This window comes from Ahaetulla prasina, chromosome 4, assembly GCF_028640845.1.
Source record: "Ahaetulla prasina isolate Xishuangbanna chromosome 4, ASM2864084v1, whole genome shotgun sequence".
NCBI lineage: Eukaryota > Metazoa > Chordata > Lepidosauria > Squamata > Colubridae > Ahaetulla > Ahaetulla prasina.
This window is the reverse complement of record NC_080542.1, coordinates 116,940,689-116,962,213: the sequence shown is the minus strand read 5'-3', so window position 1 is coordinate 116,962,213 and position 21,525 is coordinate 116,940,689. Positions and strand designations below refer to the sequence as shown.

General features: G+C 38.7%; 1 protein-coding gene across 18 annotated transcripts in view; it reads left to right on the top strand.

Moving 5' to 3' along the window:
- KIAA1217 (KIAA1217 ortholog) overlaps positions 1–21,525 on the top strand; it is a 221,920-nt gene that overhangs the window by 118,547 nt on the left and 81,848 nt on the right. For all 18 annotated transcript variants that reach the window (XM_058184027.1, XM_058184046.1, XM_058184034.1 and 15 more), the window contains 2 exons: positions 9,533–9,731; positions 14,978–15,071. In XM_058184027.1, coding sequence (XP_058040010.1) covers positions 9,533–9,731; positions 14,978–15,071 — 293 coding nt within the window. The remainder of the gene's footprint in view (positions 1–9,532; positions 9,732–14,977; positions 15,072–21,525) is intronic.

The following is a 21,525-nucleotide window of genomic DNA, read 5'->3' as shown; positions in this document are numbered from 1 at the left end:
GAGAGATCAGTATAGTGATGGTTTGTCGAGCTCAGCCCCCATTAATCTCGCGATGGCTTTAATGCCATTAATCATAAAAAATATTTTTGTGGATTGGCTGAAAGAGTTGAGAGTATGAACATGATATTGTGCTGGTTCTCCTTCCTCTGAGGACAATTTGATAATGATATTGGGAGAGAAGAGGTCTCAATTCTGTCCCAAGTCTTTTTTTAACTTCTAGATGAAGTTGCTGGGTAAGATCATTTGGGCCATAGGGTTAAGTATCATCATCATATTGATAATACTCATATATTATATACAGTATTATCTCTAACAAATCAAGTGATGTTGTCAAGGTTCTTTCTCCATCTCCATTGAGACCTCTTTTCTCACAATATCAAATGGACTTGTCCTCAGAGGAAGAAGAACATCATGACTACACTCTCAACTCTCTTGTCCACAAGGATATTTTTTATGAGTAATGGCATCAAAACCATCAACAGATTAATGGGGGCAGTGCTGGACAAACCACCACTATACTGATCTCTCCAGAGATCATGGAGGCTATGAGATCTGGAGAATAGAAGAACAGATTTCAGCTTAATTCTAGCATGATTAGGTGGCTGTGGATTTTAGAGCACTCCATATCTGTGGATAATGAACCATTAATTGTAGAAAGAGGAGTAATTCTTGTCTGGACAGAACTCATGTGCAGTCTGGAGACTCAGCTTTTTTTTTGGGGGGGGGGAAGGTTCCTGGACTCTTGGCTTCTGCTCAGAGCAAGTGTGGCCAGGAAAGTCTTTGCACAAATCTATCTTATGCTCCAATTGCCTTTGTTCTTGGGCTGAGAAGTTTTTTACTAAAGGTTACTCATACCTTGGGTCAATTCCTGCTTAATTTCTACAATGAATTCTACTTCAACATGCCCTTTAAGACCTTTCAGAAGTTCAGAATCCAGTGACATAAATAATTACATGCACATCATTCTAATTCATTGTAACACTACTTTTCTTTAGTTAATTGGCTCCCAATCAATTTTCAGATGCAATTCACCTATAAAGCATTTTCTGATACAGAACCAGTTATTTCCTGGACTATGCATCTCTGATTATTTTTGCCTATCTGACAGACCCCCAAAAGGATAGGGATACTCTGGGCCCTTTCTACTAAACAATGTCATCTGCTGGGACCCAGGAAAAAAAGTTGCAGAAAGTTTCCCTTTATTATTCTAATTAAGCAGGAATTATTCTAGCTGAGGGCAAATGAGACTAAGACTCATTTGCTGTTTCTTAGCTCAGCTGAGGCGGCAATCGCTCTGCTACACGAATCAACTGAGCTAATAAACAACAGAATATAGGAGAGGTGAGAGGAGGGGGAGGGCAGGTGGGCAGGGCCAATCAAAATTTTCCTTACTGGTTCTCTGAACCAGTCAAAATTCTCCCTACCTGGATGGCAAAATCGGACTGAACTGGTAGCATTTCACCCTTGGACCAAACCCAGTAGGCTTTTAACAATATATTGACAACATCAACTTTTCCTTGGGTTTTGGAGCAGGATGATGGGTAAGCCTGCCTTTAGAGGTATTGGTTTGAGTGAAAGATTATTGGTGGTGTTGTTTAAACTGTAGTTTTAGATATTTTTAATTTTAATTGTTTTAATCTGATATTAGCTACTCAAAGTGTTATATGAGGGGGGGCATACAAAATGAATTAATGAATTATCCAGTTATAGAAATTAGTATGGTAAAACATTTCTTAATACAATAACCAGCAATCAAAATTAAATTTCTCATTTGTGTTATTCATTCATTTATATTTATATTCATTCATTCATTCATTCAATTTATATAGCCACCCATCTCAGCTAATGTCTCTGGGCAGCTTACAATCTGTTTATAGTTCAATGTTCTTACCAATATGATTGTTTAGTGGCTGTACATAAATAGAGTAAGAGATCACAGTAATTATTTTAATGCAAATATTTCAGTGCCATAGGACTGCTTTTGAACAGCTAGAGAACAATATTGTTCCTTCACATCTCATGCTTTTATTCAACTCCATTGACTTTACATATATGACAAATTTGTACATATACAGTATTTGTCACCACTTATTTTTTACTAGTATTTTTGATTTTTTTCTCTACCATGTTTCCCTGAAAATAGGACCTTGTCTTATATTTTTTTGAACCCTAAAATAAGTGCTTGGCCTTATTGCCATGTGCTCAAAAACCCGATTGGGCTTATTATCAGGGGATGTCTTATTTTGGGAGAAACAGGGTAGGTATCTTCGATTAAAAATTTAAAAAATCTCTACTCACTAATGCAATATCTAAGACTGAATATTTATATGTGTGCTGTTAAAAGCTTATATTGAGATTGCACAGAAACACCTGAAATGGCAATTCATGAGTTTGGGTTATAAACCAATGTCATTCCAAGAACTTTGGCTTTGTAACCAGAGTTGATAATGCTGATTTCAGGCCCACATGACAGGCATCTCTTCTGTCCCTCATCAATATTTTTGCTTATCATGCGAAGTCTTGAATGTATTTTGAATGATGTTCCTTTTCACTTTGAAGAGCAACTCAAATGAGGAGTCAAATTCTTCTGAGATGGGGAAAAATTTACTGTTAACACCTGGTTATCAGTTAGAGATATAAATCTGGATAAAATTGACACAACCCTTAATTTTTTGGGTCTGAGTAGATTTAAGGGCAGACTTTTAATCTAAATTTTGTCTACTTTGCTCATTTTTTCTTTTCTACAATGATTTAAAAAGTGGTGTTTTTTCCTGCTTAGAATTGTTGATTTTATTATTTCTGCATGGAAAATGTCAACATTATGGTATATTCCCAAAAACAATTTGAACAAGTCAGTAAATGGAACAAAGTGACTCTCAGATGTGTGGAACATATAAATGGGATTTTAAAAAGGGGGATTATTAAATTAAATACCAGAAATGAGGAACAGAGCCAAGAGCATGACCATTGTGGGGAGGCAGGAAGGACTGTCCATTTAAACTGAATACAGTTTGTGAATGGAGAATTGCCAGTATGTTGAAGTCATGATTTTTGGCATGGGGAAAACACTCAAAAAGTCTAATACAGGGGTGTGAAACTGGTGGCCCATCAGCCGGATGCATCACATGCAGGCCACGCCCACACCAGCTCCGCAAAGGTAAAAAATGTCACGATGCATCATGTGACGTGATCAAGTTTGACACCCATGATCTAGCCCAAGGAGTATAAAAGTGGTAGCCATAGGACCCCACCAACAAGAATCAAGTCTTGAGGGAGATCATCATTCCTAATTTTTTTGTAAGATTATAACAATCTCTTGATGTTTCAAGTAGCAAAACATCCAGAATTCTCAGCAAAATCCATGCTAAGCTAGATGGGGAGTTGAAGTTATGTATTTATGGAAGATGCCAAGATTGGGGATAGCCATACTATAGTTATCAGAAATAGGTTTTGGAGTGTTTAACTCATACACAGTGATTTAATATCACTATTATCCATGATCCATATACTTTCTGGCTGATCTTATCAATTCATATCTTTGCCCCATTGCTGCCATAGTGGTCTCATTTTCTCCCATTGAGTTTCAGTACCAGCAGCTTCTGCTGTGTCACATCTGTCCTTTCTGTTGACTTCTTGATGCATGAAAGTCCTAGTTAATTATATTTAAAGCCAATACTGGCAGGCCTTCAAGAAAACAGGCCCAAACAATGAGCTTTAATTACATACAGATTTGAAACAAAAGACTCCCAGGAAACTACCTAGCACAAATGTGGCCACATTTTTCTTCTTCAGTTTTTTCATAAACCTCCTGTGCCGCCTTCTGTACATGAATAGGATTTAAAATGAAATATACCTTATCTTCGAGTAAATGTTTTGCCGGACAGAAATACTTCTTCCAACTTAATCAGTATTTTAGACTGGTGCTACTGATTTTTAAAAATGGTTTATGCACCATTGATTATGTTTATGTGTTTATTTTGGGGAATGCGTCCTCAGGGAAAGATTGAAATGTACACAGTCTCAAATAAACCTGTGTAATCACATTTGTCTGTTGCTTTAATCTGCTCTTCCATTGTGTATAAGCAGATATCTTGAAAATGCACCTGAAAAAAAAGGCAATAGATGGAGCTAAAATACAGTTTGCGACTACTTCCTCTGTAAATATACAGCATGCAAGCAATGTTAATGAACATTGTTCAGCAGTGTACCCAGGAGTTCCTATATAGAAAGGTAGTTATAATGCCCTGACTGAATTAAAGTGATTGCTACATCTGGTAGGTCTTATGACTACCGCATAACTTTTGGCAGGAGCAATAGGATCCCATTATTAAAAAAATCTCTTATAGGTCAGTGAGTCTGACCCTGGCACATTTTGGAGTATTATCTGGTTTCTAAATTCATGTGGCTAGAGTTGTACCTTAGCTTTTACAAATGTCTTCTTACAAGATGCTTTTAGAAATGTCTCCTGCTCTCCTTTGTGGCATTTGAGGGTAGAACAAGAAGCAATGGGTGGAAACTGATCAAGGAGAGAAGCAACCTAGAACTAAGGAGAAATTTCCTGACAGTTAGAATAATTAATAAGTGGAACGACTTGCCTGAGAAGTTGTGAATGCTCCAACACTGGAAATTTTTAAGAAAATGTTGGATAACCATCTGTCTAAGATGGTGTAGGGTTTCCTGCCTGGGCAGGGGGTTGGACTAGAAGGCCTCCAAGGTGCCTTCCAACTCTGTTGTTATTATTATTGTTATTATTATTTATCAAAGTATATAGACAATGTATTCCTCCAGAATATCAAAATCTGTATTCCCAATCTGGTGTCCTTTGGATGTTCTGGGACACCAATTTCCCGTCTTGTATAATTTATTGGCTGAAAAGCTTGACATCCTAGCATAGTACTTCCCAAACCTGAGTAAATTACCCCAATTCGGGTAAAAGTGGTTTTTCTCCAGGTAAGGACATAAGAACCCATTACCCATCACAACAGGGAGATCTAAACAGACCTTAAAATTGCCATGTGAACTAAAATGTATACTCCCAAAGTACCGTATATACTCGAGTATAAGCCGAGTTTTTCAGCACGTTTTTTGTGCTGAAAAACGTCCCCTCGGCTTATACTCGAGTATATACGGCTTATACTCGAGTTTTTTTTTCTTTCTTTTTTTCACATTATACCGGCCGGCGCGAACTTGGCGGGCTTTTGCTTTAGCGCGGGGAAGCCCTGCCGGTGCAGTGAGAGGGCGGGGCGGGGGAGCCGCCAGCCTTCTCGGCCGAGGGAGGGAGGGTTTCGCCGACCGGTAGCTGCCTCATTTCCCACCCTCGGCTTATACTCGAGTCCCCAGTTTACCCCAGTTTTTTGGGGTAAAATTGGGGACCTCGGCTTATACTCGGATCGGCTTATATTCGAGTATATACGGTATTCCTATTCCATGAAAATCAGTGAAATTACCAATGGTAATTTGTTGAAATGACATAAAAATCATTCAGTGATATTCTTTTTATAATACAGGTAGTCCTCAAATTATGACTTTTCGTTCAGTGACCATTCAAAGTTTTGATGGTACTGAAGAAAGGGACTTACAACCATCCTCTTATGTTTGATAAGACTTTCTGAAGTCTAGGAAAGTAGCATGGTGGAAATTTATCATATATTGTGCACCTAGAATACTGCATGCCACAATATTGTTGGGTACAGTATGCAATGCAGAGATCTAAAAGCTATGTCAAACACTTAAAATTGTAATTCTATGGTCATAAATTTTGGGATAAGATTGGCTTAGTGTAGTGGGGTTTATATAGGTAAAATGCAATTGTTACTTTTTTTTATCCCCAACCCCACAGATTTCTGTTTCTTGTCTTGCCTTAGACTGTATGGACCACATATAATTAGGTGAGAACAACTAATGGAAAAATAATGCTTAAAGTTTAGATTAGAACTACCACAAAAATCATGAAGGTGACTTCAAGAACAGTTCTGAAATTGTCCCTGGAAAAGTTAATGCTGAGGATGGCAAGAATAATTGCTGCCTGCGAAGGAATTCATCCAACTTTACAGGAAGTATTGTTAATCATTATATTCTGCTTTTCTCCAAAGATCTGTGTCCTGAGTAAAGGATGCTGTATTATCTCTGGAAATGCAGATATTTATCTGTAGACAGTATCTCAGTTTGCCTTTCAGCAAATTATGTCATGATGCTATATTTTCGTCACTTTCATACTGCTCTCTGTTTCATTACTTGCGCAGGTAAGGGATTATATATTGGAGTTGGGGAAATCCTTACTGTTGCATTAAAGCATTAAATCAGAGAACTCAAACTAAAATGATCTAAACTGTGAAATCAACAAGACAAAACAGGGACCTTAATCATAAACATCAACCCTAGGTCTGGGATCAAAGCCAGATTTTCAACATTTTCTAGAACCCATAGAGAGATAGCCCCATCCTTATCACTGGGTGATACTGTTCTGCATGTGCATGTGTGCCACAACAGAGGAGCTTCATTAGTCTCATATGATGGCTGTTTAATGAAGGGGACCTGGGGCACAACTGCTCTGCTGGTTTGTATTGAGCAGGTAGAAATGATTGGAAATACAGCTAATCCCCAGGTTATGAGCGTTCATTTAGCACCCATTTGAAGTTATGAGATAAGTGCCCCCTAGTGTTTATGAGCAAGTCCCAAAATTATGAATGTTGCAGCATCACAGCAATTGTTTGCCCTTATGAACAGCTGCAGAGGTCTGCAACATTCACCCCATTCATCCCGCCTTCTATAACTGCTTCCCCCTCCCATCCTGCCATGCTGGACTCACTTACCTTACAAGATCTGTCACCTCTTTCCGTGGTTTCTTTGCTTTTGAGGGAAAGTTGTTGGAAGCTCTTGGGTGTCATAACAGTCTTTTGCAGAGACTGGGTGCCTGAACTCCTGCTAGATCAAAGACCCCAGAAACTTTCATTCACAGCACAAAAAGTGTTTGCAGTGCCTGTCTCCTGCTCCTGCCCCTCCAACTCCTTTCCGCCACCACCACTTTTACCCTAGATGGAAACCTGATGGAGACTGGAAGCTTCATCTGTGTGCAAATAGGGCCTTTGGAAACGAAGGAATTGTTCCATTTTGAAACGCCCCATAGATGCCTCTGAGGCCTTTAACAACGGAGCGAATCCCTTTCAGAGACCCTATTTGCACTCAGATGAAGATTTCAGTCTCTGTCTGGGTGAAAAGTGTCCCAATGGTGGCAGAAAGGAGTTTGGGGAGGGGAAGAGGAGTGGGAGACAGATGCCCCAAACACTTTTTACGCTCAGGAGCTTCCATCGACTCGCCTCTCCCTCAAAGGGAAAGAAACCTTAGCAGAGAGGAGACAGATCCTTACAAGATAAGTGAGTCCGGCGCGGCAGTGTGGGGGAAGCATGAGGAATCTTAGTGGGTTGGGGAGGCCTTGGGGCAGGGGTGAAATGCTTCTGGTTCGGACTGGATCAGGCGATCGTTGCGGTTGGTTCGGCGATCTGGTAGCAATGGTGGAGCGAAGCCATGGAAGCAGCCAGTACCAACTTGAGCGCCTGTTGTTTCTTGTCCGCCCCTCAGCTGAGAGGCGGTAGCAGGCCGGCAGCAACGAGAAAATCTGAGGTCGCGGCAACAGTCCCGGAAGCAGCGACCGGAAGAGGGAGCCACCAGCAAGCAACAAGATGCAAGGCTAGCCGGTGGAGGCTTCCCGGGTGGCTGGAATATGGGGCGGTTGGCTCCGTCAGTTGCCGTCACCACCAGAATGAGAGCCCTGGCACAGTGGGGCTGACAAGAGAGAGAGAGAGAAGAAGAAAAGAACGAGAAAGGAAGGAAGGAAGGAAAAGGAAGAGAGAGAGAGAGAGAGAGAGGGAGAGAGGGAGAGAAGAAATAAAAGGAAGGGAAAGAGAGAAAGAGAAGAAAGAAAGAGTGACATGAGTGATGTCAAGTTGGCCCTGCCCACCAAGCCACGCCCACAGAACCGGTGGCAAAAAATTTTAGATTTCACCCTTGCTTGGGGGCCTATTCCATCACTAGCCCCCCCCCCACATGGCCTTTCCCACCCTGAGATATGTGCATTTAATGAACCACGCATTCGCCCACACATTAATTTAGTGAATAGGTAATGAAAGCAGGGAGTGATCTCATTCAAGATATGAGATTAACTCCTACGAATCCTCAAGGTACGAATGGAATGTGCAGGCTCCATTATATTCATAACTCGAGGACTACCTGTAAGCAGTCTCTCAGGCATCCAAGGACTGAGCTATATAGAGTTTTTTATAGGTAAGAACTAGCACCTTGAATTGCACTCAGAAACGACTTGCAGCCAATGTGGCTCCCATAGTAGTGGTGACGCATAGGCAGACCTGGAGAATTCCATCACTGCTTGCAATGCTACATTTTGAACCAACTGTAGCTTCTGGGTAGTGTTCAAGGACAGCCTCATGTACAGGGGATTGCGGTTATCCAGTCATGAAATGATCTTGGTGTGAGTCACTTCATGATTGGATTGGATTATTCCAATTGTGAAGAATTCTGGAGCCTCTCACTCTAGGAAAGGGCAAAAGGGATGCACTACATGAAGGCTTGCAAAAGTTCTCCTGGCCACAGCTATGTTTTGAGCAGTAACTGCAAGCCCAGAGGGCCCCCCCAAATTGCACACCACTCTTGATTGAGAAAATAAAACCTCATCCAAAATTAAGGATTTTAATATCTGCAATGGAGAATCCATCCTGGGAGAATCCAAGCAGCCGTAGCTATTCAGTCGAAGTCTGTTACACCTCGTCTGGACTCCAGATTCCAAGAGTCAGTACAAGTAGTCCTCCACTTATGACCACAAATGAGCCCAAAATTATTGTTGATAAGCAACAATAGTTGTGAATAGACAGTTGTGAATTTTGTCCCATTTTAGAACTTTTCTTGCCACAATTGTGGCAAGTTGTTAAGTTAGCAACTTAACGGTTGTTAAATGAATCTGGCTTCCCTATTGACTTTGCTTGTCAGAAGGTCATAAAATGTGACCCTAGGATAGTGCTTTATAAATATGTACAAGTTGTCAAGCATCCACATTTGGATCACGTGACCATGGGAATGCTGCTATGTTTGCAAGTGTGAAAAATGGTCCTAACTCACTTTTTTCAGTGCTGTTGTAACTTTAAATGGTCACTAAATCAACTGTTGTAAGTAGAGGATTACCTGTACATTGATAGCTTTACCTGTGATCCTCAGATTTGAGATATAAATGGCACCATCTCTTCCATTACTTCTAAAATGCAAATTGGGCAAATATATTGGTTTACACAGTATAAAAACTTTTTATCAAACTGCAAATAGTGAATCTTGGGACCCTGTAGTAAAACTGTTGTAACTGAGAATAGGACAATATAATTTTAGTATGATTTGACACAATATAATCAGTAACCCAGAGAATTCTTATCTTTTTTTTCCCAGTTTGGAATTGAAAAGAATATATATTTGTGTCTTCTAAACTCTGCTTTATTTGTGGTAATTTCTTATTGTTTCCTTTTGTTTCTAGGGGTTTTATATCTGCAGTATGGAGATGAAACTAAACAGCTAAGGATGCCTAATGAGATTACAAGCACAGACACTATTCGTGCCCTCTTTGTAAGTGCCTTTCCCCAACAACTGACAATGAAAATGTTGGAGTCCCCCAGTGTGGCAATATATATCAAGGATGAGAGCAGAAACATCTATTATGAATTAAGTGACGTGAGGTAAGTGAAATTCTATAGCTTGAGGTAGGTTTCTTTGTAAAGATTGGCAATATGTTGGCCAGAAGTACCAAGATGCTTATAGTATCTCCAGTTGATCCCTCCCGCTCCCAGGTTTCTTTAAAAAAACAAAAAACTTTTGAATTGTTAAAAATTTTGAAGACCATTAAATCATGCAATATTCCAAAGACCATTAAATCATACAATATTCCAATATTTTCCTCAAGATCTCAGTCTGCCCAGAATAATTTTTTGGAGTGATATTCCTTTGGTGGATGGGTCCAGAGCTAAAATGTCTAGAAAGACACCTTTGCAGACATTATCTGTACCTTTAATGTTTAGTTTTCCTCTTTCTTTTCTTCCTGATACGTTGTTGTAGAAGCAATCTATTATTTTTTTTCCAGAAATCTGGATTAATTATTTGCAGGAAGTTTCTGAAATAGATTTTAGGGTGTCATATGGCCATAGAGTTTAACAGTTAAAAAAAGAAATGTAGCAAATTAAAATTATCCTGAACTTCATAATAATCCCAGTGGTCTAGGAAATGCTACAAGCTTCCTGTTTTTCTGTGGCTCCATGTTACCAACAAAATATATCCATTTATATTTATCTTCCGTAGTATGAAAGTGTTTGAGAAGCCAGTGTATATCATGTAAGTTGAAGAGATTCAAATATTTTAGGTTTAAATCAAACAGAAACTTTGAAGTTATGCCTCAGATGCTCTCACAAAATGGCTGCCATTGATGGATTTTTGTATTCAATAGTTGGCTGTGTGTGATAAAATACTGGTTTACCAAAAGTAAACTGGTGCCTTATGCCACACCACCTCTACCCCAAGAATGCACCAGACAGTTCTGGTCTCTTTATTGATCAGAAGATATTTATTTGGCAGCCATTTTGGTGTAGTTAAGGCATGTGAATAGAAGTCAAGAGATCATGAGTTTTGGTCCCATTTTAGGCATGAAGCCACCTGGATGACCTTGCTCCACTGTTTTGGCAAGTATCACAGGAGGGATTATACTCTAATGTATGAAAATGTTTAATATGAATAGAAAGTGTATATTACATGAGTTGAAGAGATCCAGATATTTTAGGTTTATAGACAGACTTCGAAGTTATGCCTTAGATACTCTCACAAAATGGCTCCCATGGATGCTTTTTGTATTCAGCTATGTATGATAAAATACTGGTATACCAAAAGGCAATTGGTTCTTTTAGACCGAGAGACAATAAACATTCCAGTAAGTAAAAGGAGCTTTAAGCTTTATTTTTAGCTCAAGCAAAAAGATTTAAAAGCAAAACATAAAAAGTATGCACACCAAGCAAGATGATACCCAAATCTGTTACAAATTGCAAGGAGCTCCTAAATAAGCTCCTAAGTAAGTTATACCAAGAGCGCAGCCATTTTCCACAGTACCATGAGACACTTGGATAGCTGTGCTTTTTGCAGAATCTCACAACAAATCACACCAATCCTGAGGTTTTTATCAAAATCTGATACAATGATATCATGACCCTATTATGGGGAGAAGTTTGCAAGACCTGACCTTGGCTCGATGGCACATGATTCTGGGATGGGAATTGAGAGTCCAAGACTTTTACAACAAGAAAAGCTTAGAAGCTATGTGAGGATTTGTCATCATTCCCTCCCCTTACTTTTATTCAGTAAACAAGAGTAAAAATACTAGGCAGGCTAGCTCAGAATGAGCTCTAAACTTCTAGCTTTCTTTTAATATGAAGGAGGAATCTAAACATGCCACTAAACTTCTTGAAATAACAATGGTTTATTGTTTCATTGTTACTTCAGCCAGTCATTCTTTCTCAGCCATGGAAGAACACAAGGGCAAACAATTTCTGAAAATCTTGCCAAGAAAATTGCAGAGACTAGGTCACAAAGTTATCCCCCACACGCACTCCCCACTCAGAGACATTTCTGTAAAACAGAGTTCCCCAACCATTCCAACTTTTGTGGACCAGCGGAGGGAGAGTAGGGACTATTCCTTGCAAAACGGCCGGCAAGCATGCATGCACAGCTCTATTTGTGTGAGCGACATGCACGCATACCATGCTCACGCAAATGTAGCATATGTGCATGTGTTCACCTGCTGCTCGTGCAAGTGGGGATGTGCATGCAACATGCTTACCTGCCGCTTCCACAGCCCGGTTGCAAAGAGCTCACAGCCCACTAGTGGGCCATAGCCCAGGGATTGGGGACTCCTGCTGTAAAGGGCAGACTCTTCCTAATGTTGTCATTTTTGTTATCATTATGATAATGATATTGCTGGTGGGTTTTATCCTTCTTTTTCAATATTTGAATAGGTTACTGTGAAACCTTGAAAAGGCTATGAAATATGTGAAAAATCAGCACTTTTATAAAAGCAAAGGGTTTCTTGGGGAGATGTTCAATGTTAGGCCCTAGGGTTGAAAAAACTTTCCTCAGACAGTTGTGTTCTGCCAGGCGTCTGTTGCTTAGACATCTACATGTGTGAAAAAATCCGAGCTGATAGAGCCCTGGAGATGTAGAACTGAATTTGTGATTTCAGATTACTGAGCAGTGGTGGGCTGCTGCCGGTTATAATAATTGGTTCAACTGGAACCGAAAATGTGAACGTGTGCGCCTGCTTGCATGTGCGGGGCATCGAAAAACTAGCGATTATATAGGATGTGATAGCGCCAGGGCAGGTGAGCAGGACCAGCCGCTGGTCTGAACCAGCAGCAGCCCACCACTGTTACTGAAGGACAAACTATGTTCTCGTTTGTGTGGGTGTACATGTTTATGTGCCTGCCTATTTAAACCAGTACATAGGATCCAGATGTACTATCCAAACAGGAGTGGCAAGACACCTGCCCGAAATGCCAGCCAGTGTGTTGACAAAACTGAACTTGGCAAAAAGCAACTTCTTATGTTCCTAAGACATGCACATAATCTGCAGGTAGAAACTTAGCACTTAAGAGAAGATGATAGAAATAATGTTGCCTCTTTGTTCTATTATGTATTCAGTTTCATCCTTACTTTGTTGTGATTGAAAAGTTGTGATCTGCTGTCTTAGAAAGCCTTGTTTATCTTGATCAACTTTAATGCTAAATATTAGATAGTAGGAAGGAGCTAGCTTAGTGTTTCCCAGTTTTGGTAATTTTAAGACATGTGGACTTTACCTCCCAAATTCCCCAGCCAGGCAGATCACAATTGGGAGCAGAATTTTGATCATTAAGCATTGCAGTCATTAACTGAGTCACATAACTGGATGTGATTTTACAGCCATTTTTACTGTGGTCACTCTGAATCATAAACAGGTAGTCCTCGACTTACAATTACAATTGAGCCACAATTTTTGTTGCTAAGTGAGTCATTTCTTGTGAATTTTCCCCCATTTTATGAATTTTTTGTGCAACAGTTGCTAAGTGAATCACTGCATTTGTTAAGTTAGTAACATGGTTGTTAAGTGAATCTGGCTTCCCCATTGACTTTGCTTGTCAAAAGGTCACAAAAGGTGATCACATGAACCCGGGACACTGCAACCGTCACAAATCTGAGTCAGTTACCAAGCATCTAAATATTCATGTGACTATGAAGATACTGTAACGGTCATAAATGTGATAAATTGTCATAAATCAGTCACTAAATAAACTGTTGTAAGTCAAGGACTACCTATAGTTGGGCAAATCTGGTTTTCCCCTTTTACTTTGTTGCTTAGAAGGTGCTTGGGAAGGTTGCAAATTGTGATCACATGACTACAGTACACAAGAACTGTCATAAATGTGAGCCAGTTCCCAAATCATGATCACATAACCCCAGCACATAGTGCAACAGTCCTAACTTTATGGGTGGATTATAAGTCACTTTTTAGCACCATTGTAACCAGGAGTGGGTTTGCTTGTGGGCGTGCGCTCACACGCATGACGCTTCTGCGCACTGGCAGATGGGCAGAGCCTCCCGCTGCCACCACTACAGTTCGCCCGATTGGAGCAAACCGGTAGAAACCCAACACTGATCGTAACCTTGAACCATCATTAAACAAGTGGTCATAAATTGAGAACTACCTGTAGTGCTTTGTTATCTCATACACACACACACACACACACACACACACACAGGGTGACATGAAAATGATGGGTTCAAAATACCTTGCGATAAACTTCCATTGCCCATGGGTACATACTTTTCTTGTGGCTTCTGCTCAATGCTGACTTCATTATATCTAAACATCTAATTAACCCTACATTTCTTAACAGTGAACATCGCTTCGTCTTTTCAGCTCTCTGACTTTTCCTGACATACTGCTTGAATTTGATAGAAGCAATGCAAGTTCTAACTAGTTACAGATTCAAAGCAATTACCAGAATCACTGTAACTTTAAAAGAAACTAGATCTTTCCAAAAATCCTTCACCATGTCTCTCTCTTTCCCCTCCTCCATCTAAATGATAATCCCACTGATTAAGATCAGCCCACTAAACTTATAGCTGCACCTGGAGTAGAGGAATTCAGTATAACGTGCAGATTTTCTGAGGATGGTTAGTGCTAAATGAAAGGCACCAGAACTTTAAATGTGTTTAGATTACATTCTTTGTAGCCCTTTATTGCAGAAGGAGAAAACAGCAGGATTTACTCCAGACCTCTAATCTGTAAACTCTAAGGTAGGTTTTAAACTAAATGGGAAGCCCATTGACTTTTTAATTTATGGAGTTAGATATCAGTTTTGTTAACTGGAAATTCACCTTGAGAATCAATTTCAAACAAAACACTTTAATATTGGGCATGTTTTATAGATATTTGCAGTTTCAAGCAGTTCATGTTTATTCAGCAATAGATCTCACTTTATGCATTTGAAATAATTTAAGTTAATCTGTTACTCAAGTATTTTACTCCTAAGGAACTTTGACAAATATTGTTTTGATGCTTTATTTTAATATGTATCCTTACTTCGAATCAGAGAAGATATGACTGCCTGGGTATTAAGGTACTGATAAAAGCCAATAAAAATATTTATGAAAGATGTTGGATTTTATACTGTCATTACTTTGCATCTAGTATCTTTAATGAAACCGAAAATGAGTTTATCTTAGAAGAATATTCCCTTCCAAGGGATGAATGAGCAATGTTTTTATCGTTCATAGCTTGCATTGCATGGCTTCTTCATTCACCAGTTGCTGGCATGTCACTACCTGGATTATTCAAATAAAGTAAATGGGCTGAAATGAAGTCCTTTCTTCCCTTATGTGTGCATGTGTGTTTTATTTTTAATCCTAGGAATATTCAAGACAAATCTTTCCTTAAAGTTTACAACAAGGATCCTGCCCATGTCTTTAATCACAAGCCTAGAGCGATCAATGGAGATGTAAGGGTAAGTGCGAGACCTTCAGTTATTCAGTGTGTTCTTTGGTTGTCTCTTTCATATGAGAACCTGCTTCTGCAGGGCCATAAAAATGACACAAATGTGTGAAAATCATCCCCCTTTGTCTTTTCCCCCTGAATTATTTTGCCAAATGTGTTAAAATAAGTCTCGTTACAGAATGTTAAAAAGAAGGTTAACCAGTTGACCTGTTAAACAATGGCTGTAAAATTGATGGAATGCTGCAGAGGTTTAAGTTAAGCTTGACTTCCAAATTAAGAATTGTCCATTATGGAGTTCATCACCTTCTTTTTGTAGTATCTAAGTTCAGATAACTTACTTAAGTTCAATACAGTTTATCAATCAAATTTTCTGGGTTCACATACAGTGAATCAAACTAATCATACATCTTGGATTGCTGCCATATGTTGAGTTATACATGGTTGGATAGCTTGTAGTTCCGTGTCTTGTATAATTATATTGTACTTATTCTAGAAATAACTGCTCTTAGGACTGATTGTCTTAATCATAAACAGTGATCATAAAGCTGTTGAAAAAATACTTTTAGTGCGGAACAGGAGTAGCCAAAAGTAATCCATGGATAGATTCATTATAAAGGAATCAAACACTGAAAGGACATGTGCCAGGCTAAACAAAAATCCTAACTGCTTAACTGATTGTAGTGAGTATTGTTCACCATCTTCCTAGTAAATAAAATACTAGTTTGATTTGGACCTGTTTTGTTGTGTGAATCAAGGCAATTGTGCTGAACCAAACCATAATTTACTAAAAGGTATGCACTGGTCATTAGATGCAATTACATATCATGCCAGTAATGTCTATGGTTATTGGATCTGATTACAAACTTAGAGTAACCACTATGGTACCAAAAAGTTGATGTTTACTGTTTCCCTTTAGTGCCACCTAATGATCATATAGATTTTTATAAATAAACAGTAGTTTATTTCACAGTAGTGAACTAAACCTACTAGTTCAGGCTGCACCTTGATTAGGAAGAACAATCAAACCTTCTTCCATCATTTGGTTACTGCCACCATTTTCAAACCAGGAATGCTGACCTATGTTCCTAATTTAAAAACCTTGATTTGTTTTTGGCCACCATTTCTTGTTTAAAAGAAATGTTTAAGAGAGATTCAGCAGAAATCCTGGTTTCATGCCAGAGAAACTCATAGGTAAACTGCACTTTGTTTAGCTATCTTTGCTGATAAAAGTAACCAGGTGGGAATGATTGAATAGCATATTGAACAGCCCACTTCTTGTTTATGAAAAAACAGAATGCTTATTTTAGAAAGAATCTAAATAGATTCATTGTATTTGAAGCTTAGATCCTTCCATAATATCCTGCTGAGATATTGGGACTGTGATAGATAGAACTGAATTGTATGACATTTTTGGTTTTCAATTAGAATCTCACAATCTTTGGAATACAGGTAGCCCTCAATTTATGAACATAATTGGGACCAGAATTTCCATTGTGCCTGAATTCTGATCATGTGGCTATGGTGACTATGAACAGTTGGTAAATGAATGGTTGTAAGTCGAGAACTACTGGTAGTTCCTGGAGAAAAACCAGTGGAACTGAACTAGAGAGTAAGCATCAATAGAACTGTACTATATACTGTAGCTCTAGTTCTGAGCACTGATGATAGTTAACCTCCACAAATTGTAAAGCGAAGTGCAAATCTTCACTTTTTGCTACATTTGGGGAAATATATAGCATCCATTTCTTAGCCCTATCCCACTTTGCCTAATTCTACTTCCCATGATTTTTAAGTACGTACAAGAGTACATGTGGGCTTTTATTCGTGCTCCAGCAAATTTTCATAAACTTCTGTATCAGAACGGGTATTAAATAATAATCTTTCATACTGCTGAAAGTAGTTTTTTCCCTAAAAACTTTTTTCCACAGGGTATTTAGCCTTGTAGAACAGAATATAAGCATCAAATTAATTATAGTTTGGGATCTATTTATGATCACCTTCATCACTAAGGCTTTTCCAAACTAAAAATAATTCACTGCTGGTACAAAAGGCTACTTTAAAATAGTGCAAATGGGGGCTATTCCAGGAGAAATAATCACTTTTACTTCTTAGATCAGATATTTCTTTTTAAAAAACCCTTTTCCCCTTCAAAATCTCAGTGCTCACTCTCTTTGAATAAAATACATTATTGCCAGCAAGGGAACTGCCTGATTTTAGTAGGTAGTATAGGATTTTGAAACGGAAGTTAATCATTGGTGCAAAACTCCTGTGAAAATAGAGTCTTAGAATTCTGCATTTGTCTGTGAATTCCTCAAGAGCATGCTTTGCATAGAGAGTCCAAAGCATTGCTGCAGTTATTAATGTAGCAAGAACTAACATTTATAAATATATTATAAACTCAACAATGCATTGTTTCGTGTGGACTGATTCCTCTATACTTCTTGCTTGGATCTCTGGTAGACCACTGGAGGTATGTCATGAGTTAAAATGTCCACCTCTGCCAAGAAATTAATTTTCTGATCAGCAGTCAAGATTTCTCTGGATGGGAATATTACTAGTTTTCACAAAAAAAAAACCTCAAAAAAAAGAGTCACGACAGTAGCTGTTGAGAAGATGGGTAGATGTATCTTGTTCCGAATCTTCAGATACCGTATATACTCGAGTATAAGCCGAGTTTTTCAGCACATTTTTTGTGCTGAAAAACGTCCCCTCGGCTTATACTCGGGTCTATACGGCTTATACTCAAGTTTTTTTTTTTTAAGCCCCTCGGCTTATACTCGAGTATATACGGCTTATACTCGAGGTTTTTTTTTTTCTTTTTTTCACATTTTACCGGACTGAAGCCCTGCCGGTGCAGTGAGAGGGCGGGGCGGGGGAGCCGCCAGCCTTCTCAGCTGAGGGAGGGAGGGTTTCCCCAACCGGTAGGTGCCTCATTTCCCACCCTCGGCTTATACTCGAGTCCCCAGTTTACCCCAGTTTTGGGGGTAAAATTGGGGACCTCGGCTTATACTCGGATCGGCTTATATTCGAGTATATACGGTAAGTGCTTCTAAGGAAGGAAATGATGGGAAAGGACAGAGAAAGTATAAGGAAGCATCTTTACAAGCACATATTCTATTTTTAGTCCTTGAAAAACAGACTGAGGAAACCAGAGAGGAGGAAAAGTGCATAGAAAAGACATCAGCCCTTCAGGGGAAAGAGATAACTTCCTTTATCGAGCTGAATCCATGATGTTTGGAATGGAAGAAACAGAAGAGTTTATTTCTATCTTTAGAATTGGACTCAAAAGAACACTTCTTACATCTTATAAATAAAGGTCCCTTGCTAGAGGACTACCCCCTCTTCTGTTGGTTACTTTAAAAAAAATAGAAAAATTAGTACGTACATCACAAAGCAATGTTATGGAATAATGAACAGTAAGTCAAAGAAAACCTACACCATACTTAAATGGTCAATAGAGGGGGCGTGCATAAGTGCAGTAACAGTGCCTATCATGCCTGTCATTGTATTTTTATTGTTTTATTCTTGTTCTCATTTTTGTTTAACAAATTTTAATAAATAAATAAAATAAATATTTTTTTTAAAAAAGGCAAGAGACAAGAAAAAGCACAGGAATAATCACCCAATCTAGCTAAGCCCTTTAATATGCTGTGAATGAAGCTGAAGGTATCAACTTTGAGGTTTGGATGGCTCATTTTACACAGTCCCATTTGGTTGTCTTTTCCTTTTGAATGGCAGGACAGCCAGACAGGTGGTGATTAGTTTCTATTGCTGTGATTTCTGACACAACACATTGCAAGCAAGTGCTGAAAATGCCTGTTTGGTATCCTGTAGAACCCTTTGCTATAATTACAGTACTTTAACAGAAGCCAGTTTGCATCCGGAAAGATGGCATATGTACTCACCCCTGAAGTGTTAATAATAGGTTACGTGGGGAAAATTTACCTTGGATGCAAAGAGATACCAAACGTTGGATCCAAGTTTTTCAATATATATTCCTTTCTTTTTCCTCTCATCTTTTCAGTTTACTTTCTTGCTCAGGAAAAGCAGGTGGTCTTAAAAGTATTTTTCTCTCTTTTCTATGTAACAATATGTTTCTCTAGATCCATTTTTTAAAGCTCAAAATGTTTGCTTTCCGTTCATATTTTCTTAAAAATTTCAGGTTCATTCTGGTTTTCTTATAGGTTGCTTTGCATCTTCCTTTTTTCCAGCAGGATAAATTAAATTATCAGCTCTAAAGTTGTCACAAATCGTGTACTGAAGTAATATATTATTGCAGCTGTGATTACTTAACATATATACATGGAAAGAAGCAACTGCTAGGTATCTTACATCACTACCTTATCCTGCTGATTTGATAGTCAAATTCTGATCTTTCAATGACATATTATATTTGCCTTAGCTTTAGACCAGAGATTCTAACACTGTTTGACTCAATTACTCTTTTTCCTGATCCCAAATAATGTCATTAACCCCAGGAAAAAAAAAGATTGTTGTTTTACAAAAGGTCTTAGCAGGGGCACTTTTAAAAAAAATGTCTAATTTTGTTTTGTTTTTGAAGTTTGTATATTAGCATCCTGAATAGAATAAAAAAATAGTTGACAAAATATATATTTTAGCAACAGCAATTCCAAAGTAGATTCTCAAACAATCGGTTACAAATAGCTCTATCACATATAGGTTATGCCTATATCAACCCAGTTTAAGAACTAATGCTTTCAGTTCATTCACCACTATTGCAAGCTTTCAGTTATGCCATGGTATTGTTGAGAGAAGGAAAATTGTTGAAGTGAGTTTGGCAGCCTATAAATCTAATAATCAACATCACCCTGAATGTTGAAACTAAAAAGGGGAGGCCTGATAGCAATCTTCCAATAAATGGAAATACATTATAAAAAAAGGAGTGAATTCTTCAAAGCACCCAGGGATAGAATAAGAACCAGTGGGTGGAAGATCTACAGTGAAAAATCCAAATTTGAAATAAGGAGGAATTTCCTGTGAGAGCTCTTAAGTGGTAGAACTGCCTGCCTCCTGAAGTTGTGAGTGCCCATCATGGAGGTTTTCAAAAGAAATTGGAAAGCCATTTATCTGAAGTAGTGTTTCTCAACCTTTGTAAAGGTTGAGAAAGATTGTTTTGAGAACTCCTGTACTGGGTAGAGACTGAATTAGATGACCACTAAAGTTTCTTTTAGATTCTGTTAATCTCTTCTAATAAGGATTAGCTAATATTCAACTTCTTTATCCTCCACCATCCCTCACATAAACATATATAGCGATTCTAACATGCACATGCTCCTTTTGTTGAAAGCCACTCCATTTGTGTGACATGTATTCATATTTCATATTTATGGAAACCTATCAAGTGATTTGGACCAGATGTTCTTTATCAGTCCTATCTATCTCATAGGGGCTTTATAGTGAGAATAGCTTGAAGAGAGATCCCCATATATATTTTTTTATCTCTTAAAGAAGAGGCAAGAGTAAAATCTAATAACGCATGTGTTAAAATTATATATGAAGTAGAGTGCATGGTTCCAAATCATGCCTTAACATGATATGTAGATCAAAATGTTTTGAGGAAGAAGAAAAAAAGATTTGGGTTTGGGCCATTGGGTCAGATTGGGTAGAGGTGGTACATTTTGAGTTCCCTCAATCAAATAGTGTCTAAATTCTAATAGATGGGATGGGATGATATGCTTTCTATGCATTACCTTCTGGAATAATATACTGACCCATATCCTGATAATGATCAGGATGCTATTGAAGACCCTAGCTATTCTCCAGACTGCTTATGAATTCTTTTTCTTATTCAAGTTGCATATCTTAAAGGCAATTTCTGGGCAGCTTACAGCAATAAAAAAAGTGCAGCTAAAATAACTCCCTCCCCCCAAAAAACATCACAACCAGAAATCCCTAATGCAGTGGTGTCAAACTCACATCGTCACAGTTTTTTCCCATTTGCTAAACTGGGCAGGGACGGGGCCCGCATGTGCTGCATCCGGCCCGTGGTCGTGAGTTTGACAACCCTGCCCTAATTCAACACATCATTTTCTCCTTTTATGATTCACCCTATCCTGGCATCTGTGAGGCTAGACAGATCTTGAATGATCTCCTGAAGGTTAAAAAGGTGGAGGCCTGTTGGATCTCAGGCAGGGTAGTGGTGTTCTGTTGGACTAGAGCTGCAACAGAAAAAAACACATTTTCAAGGACCCATCAAGAGGCAGTGTTTTGAGAAACTGGAACTGGAATGTGCCTATCACCTCCACTCTTTTGGGACAGGCAGATACCTTCAGGGAGAAGTTATCCCAAAAATAAGCTAATCCTCAGCCAGGTAGGACTTTAAAGTAACCAGGACCTTAAATTACACTTGGAAGGAAATTGGGAGCAGTGCAACTCATGCAGAAGTGATGTAACATGGGCAAAACTAGGAGCAGCCAACATTGTGTGTGCCACTCAGCAATGAA